We start from the raw sequence: 4,758 nt of genomic DNA, 5'->3' as shown, positions 1-4,758 counted from the left end.
GTAGTGGTGGCCGAGCCTGTTGGCATGAGTAAAGAACTACTTCTTGAAATGTTTCGCACGTGCTATTATTAAAATAATATATTTGAAAACACTAAAAATTAAAAAAAATATCCCGGCAGATCGAATACATCTCTAATTAAGCCCAATCTATACCAAATGTTATTTTCATAAAGCAATACAACTTTGGCGAAGCAGTACAACCATATGGTGAAACAATGGTTGAAAAATTAAAGCGTACATACATGCAAACCGTCTAAACCGAAGCAAACACACATGGAAATAGAGGAAAAAAACAACACAACATGAAAAGTGCATCGTCTAGAGCCAATTGAACTGTTATAAAAAACTGTTATAAAAAAAACATTACGAGGCATAGTGATATTTTTTAATACCGCTATATATGTGATCTTATAGGACCCAGTTCTACATGCACGTGACGTTAAATCCTACTTGTAACATGGCATGCTCTTAACATGATCGTCATTTTTTCCCTACAATGAAACTTTACTCAACATGCTCAATTCATTTGATGCTAGCAAGGAACAAAAGAAGAAACCGTTAGTTATGCACCCAGCAAGGCTCTCTCAGTAAAGAGAGAGTCGATTGAATCAAAATGGAAAATACACGCAAACTCCATCAAAGCACACCATAGCTCAAAAGACACTGGCAATGGCGCAAAACATCACAAAGCCACTGGTCAAAACACACAGAAAACACTATTCAGCAGCAGTCGGTTTCTCGGCGGGGCCTGGTTATGCCGGTGTGAGTGGTCAAAGCCCATAGCACGGTGATGAACTCTCCTCCCTCCACTAGCACCTTCTCATGGCCCATGACGCGCTCCTCGTCGTTGGACGGAGCCACGTAGATGATGAGCTCCGTCCAAACGTCGGCCAATAGCTTCCACGTTCCTTCCGGATCACTGTCATATTTCTGTAGCAATTTCCCCAGCTTGGCACCATTATGCACCACTTCCTTGTCCTTCCAGTCCGCCATATCTGTGTCCACGATCATGCTGACCCTTGTGCGCCACCGCGAGAAGTAGTAGTTGCAGCAAGTGAGCTTGCCCTTCAACTCCGCCTTCATGGCCTCGAAGACCTTCTCCGTCTTGTCCGGGTTGTCGGGGAGTAGCTCCGGATGGAAGGCCACAAGGTACGCGCAGTACCTGGACAGCCTCGTCGCCACCCTCCTGTTGACCTCGCTGCTACTGTTAGGAGGGCACGCCTCCTCGAAGATGCTGGTGGCGATGTGCCAGGTGAGGATGACCTCGGCGACGCTCTCGCTGTCGCACGCCGGCAAGAGCTGATGTTGCCCCATAAGGACAGACTTGCCGTTGCTCAGAGGAGGGCTGCTGTCAAGGCTATGTGCCACAAGGCTTTCCATGATGGAATGCTTGGCTTTGTTTGGCACCAGCTCAGTCCGCAGCAGTAGCGACAGCATGGACGGCATGCCAAGGAGGAGTGGCCAACGAGTGTTGAGGACAGAGAATTGCCTGAAGCTAAGGGCAGGCTGCCTCATCTTGCTCCGTACCCATCTGATGCGCCGGACGATGCCACTGAACGTGGTGCTGCTGAGCCAATGGGGCTTACCCACGTAGTTGCAGAGCAGTGACACCATGAACCAGTTGGACAAGAGGAAGACGATGAACTCCCAGATTTCCTCGTAGAAGAAGATGATGAAGAGGAGGAAGGTGACGGAGAAGTCGACGGCAGTGAAGAATGCAGGTGGCGACCTGATGGCTTTTACAAGGAGGCATGCGGTTGTGCGGAGTATGCCGGATTGTATAAAGAAGTTGTCTGTTTCGATTTTACGGAAGGCGTAGCCCGCGTCGCCGTTGCCACAGAGGACGACGGTCAAGAGGCACAGGCCAAGCACTACTATGGGAAGCAGGAAGTAGTTGGCGAGGAAGAAGAAAGGGCTGGCGAAGACGACAGGGATGACGGAGTGGTTGTACTCACTGAGGAAGTTGACCTCAGTGTTCATCATCTGGAACACCGCGTCCACCATTTCTTCTTTCTTGTTGTATATGCCGTTGAAGATGAGGTCACGGCACTCCTGGGTCTCCGCCTGGGTCACCGGCAGGTGCTCGAACCTCCGCCGCAGCAGCTTGAAGAGCGAAAAGGAGAGGCACAGCCTCTTGAGCCGTTGGTCTGGATCTATGGCGCTGTTCAGCTCACGCCAGATTCTACCGACGGTGACGACGGTGCCACCAGGGGAGATCTCCTTGAGCATGTAGCCATCGGCTGTGGCTTCCACGATCAGCTCTTCTTCTCCCATCACGATGAACTCAGACCTCTTCAGCAGGTCGTCTCCACCCGGGTCGACGGCGGTGTGCTCGACGATGACGCGGGTGTCGTGCTGCTCTCGCCGCAGCCTCTGAGACATGTAGGAGGTGATGAGCCGGGCGTTCTTGCCGTAGGCATATGACCGCTTGCCGACCTCCGTAAAGGCGATCCTCTGCACCACCTTGGCAGCGCAAAGGACCCAAAGGATGCCGAAGAAGGCCTTCCGACCGGCGCTTCGGATGTTGAAGAAGACCAGGCTCCCCAGCCAGATGACGCGGCCGGCGCGCTGGATAGTGCTCGAGTATCCGCGCATGTGGATCTCGTCCACCTTCTTGCGGAGGAGCTCCACGAGGAGCATCCACACGAGGATCACGCCGGCCCGCAGGGAGAGGTCGGACTTCTGGCTCACTGCAGCGGAGCTCACCGTGCCGGTATTCTTGGCTTCGGAGAAGAGGTAGGACATGACGGGGAGGAAGAGCGAGAGCGCCGAGGAGAGGAAGACGCGGACTTTGGGGTTGAGGATGGCGCTGACATCAGAGAAGCGGCTGAAGAGGTTGAGGTTAAAGAAGAGACCGGCGAGGAGGAACATGACGACAGAGGCCGCTACCATGGGGGCCTCATTGCTCTTGTTGGCGTAGGTGCTCGTGAGGTTGCCGACGTACTTGTCAATATTTGTGTCCTTGCACAAGGGCATAAGAAGATCATTAGTAATACTGTGATTTGTTTGGCTGCTCATCGTTCTACCAAGAATGGATGATACTAGGAGGAATAGTTTCAGTTTGCACGCATCGATATATGCTAATCGTCTAGTATATATGCATGCAGGCAAAGCTCCCAGCCGAAGCCGAACGAAAATATCGGCATCGCGTGGTTGCAAGGCAAGGTTTGCTCCATCTTTGCATCTAATGCTGGAGTGCTGTGGTGTAAATCAAAAGGCGTCGCATATTTTATGTGCATGGCATGATTGTAGTACTCATTTGTTTTTACTTTTCTATATCAAAGGTCCTAAATAATGGTAGGAGCATATATACGACCCGAACTGAAATATCGGCATTGCGGGGGTACGCGGCAAGGTTTGCTTGATCTTTTCATCTACATTAGATGGAGTTCTGCGGTGAAAGTCAAAGGACGTCGCTGCACATGGCATGATTGTAGTATTCATTTACTTTTACTTTTCTTTATCAAAGGTCCAAATGACAGGAGCCTATATACGAACCGAATTGAATATCGGCATCGCGTGGGTGCGTGGCAAGGTCTGCTTCATTTTGCATCTAAATTAGTTGGAGTGCTGCGGTGTAAATCACACTACTGCAAAAATTATTTTTAAACATAAATAGTAACTTGTTTTTACAATCGTTTAATTGTGATTGAAACCCTATATAAATAGACGATTTTCAAAAAAAAAAAAAGACGTACCACCAATGAAAATCTATTACCACAGACAGTTTACTTAACGAACTGCTTGTAAAAATAGGTTTTCACAAGTAACACTATAAAAACTATTTCTAGAGGCGGGTGGTAACTCGTTTTCACATGCGTTTAGCGTACCCGCCTGTGATCGAAGGCTTGTAGAAATGAACGATTTCTACAGGCACAAAAGAGACCGTCTGTGGAAATCTATTACCACAGGCGGTTCACTTAAGAAACCGTCTGTGAAAATAGGTTTTCACAGGCGGTTCCTTAAGCAGACCGCCTATCGAAAAATTTATTTCTACAGGCAGTTCCGACCAGGCACCCCCCGTGGTCACGAAGTCACAAGTCACACGTTTTTTCGCGCGAAATACGCGTGCTACGCGGTTTTTGGCACTCGAACTCGAAACCACTCAGCTCGCGCGAACCCTCCTCACCATCCCACCACAGAACTACTACTGACCATATTAGCATATGTAATTCTTTTGATATCTTCTATCCGAAACTTTAAATGATTATTTGGGCATCTAAATGACTTCAAATGAAAAACTTTTCAACTACAAAGTTGTAGATCTCGTCGAGGGCTATAATTTTAATATAAAGTTTGTCCTCATCCGACTTCGTATGAAAAAGTTATGAATTTTTTAAGATAAGCTATCACCTATTTTCACAGGCGGTTCACCTAATTAACCGTCTGTAAAAATAACAATCAATTATTACAGATGGTTCATATAAGGAAGCGCCTGTAGAAATAGATGACAGCTTATTTTAAAAAATTCATCATTTTTTCATACAAAGTCAAATGAGGACAAACTCCATATAAAAATTATAGCTCCCGATGATATCTACAACTTTGTAGTTGAAATTTTTTTCATTTGAAGTCATTTAGATGTCTAAATAATTGTTTAAAACTTAAAATGATTATTTGGACCTCTAAATGACTTCAAATAAAAAAAATGTCAACTACAAGGTTGTAGATCTCGTCGAGGGCTACAATTTTCATATAGAGTTTTTTCTCATCCGACTTGATATGAAAAAGTTATGATTTTTTTAATGGATGATCATT

At 46.9% G+C, this 4,758-nt stretch overlaps 1 protein-coding gene across 1 annotated transcript; it reads right to left on the bottom strand.

Moving 5' to 3' along the window:
- Positions 1-540: 540 nt before the first annotated feature.
- On the bottom strand, positions 541-3,196 carry LOC133903902 (uncharacterized). The gene has a single exon (XM_062345382.1). It carries the CDS (start codon positions 3,016-3,018, stop codon positions 721-723), a length of 2,298 nt encoding a protein of 765 aa, XP_062201366.1. The 5' UTR covers positions 3,019-3,196; the 3' UTR covers positions 541-720.
- Positions 3,197-4,758: the final 1,562 nt, after the last annotated feature.

The sequence above is a fragment of the Phragmites australis genome, chromosome 21, assembly GCF_958298935.1.
Source record: "Phragmites australis chromosome 21, lpPhrAust1.1, whole genome shotgun sequence".
NCBI lineage: Eukaryota > Viridiplantae > Streptophyta > Magnoliopsida > Poales > Poaceae > Phragmites > Phragmites australis.
Note: the sequence above shows the minus strand (reverse complement) of the source record. Positions and strands in the feature narration are given on the sequence as shown.

Bases quoted from the DNA above. Each gene is read 5' to 3' on its own strand.
- LOC133903902 (XM_062345382.1), bottom strand. From the start codon at position 3,018: ATGAGCAGCCAAACAAATCACAGTATTACTAATGATCTTCTTATGCCC.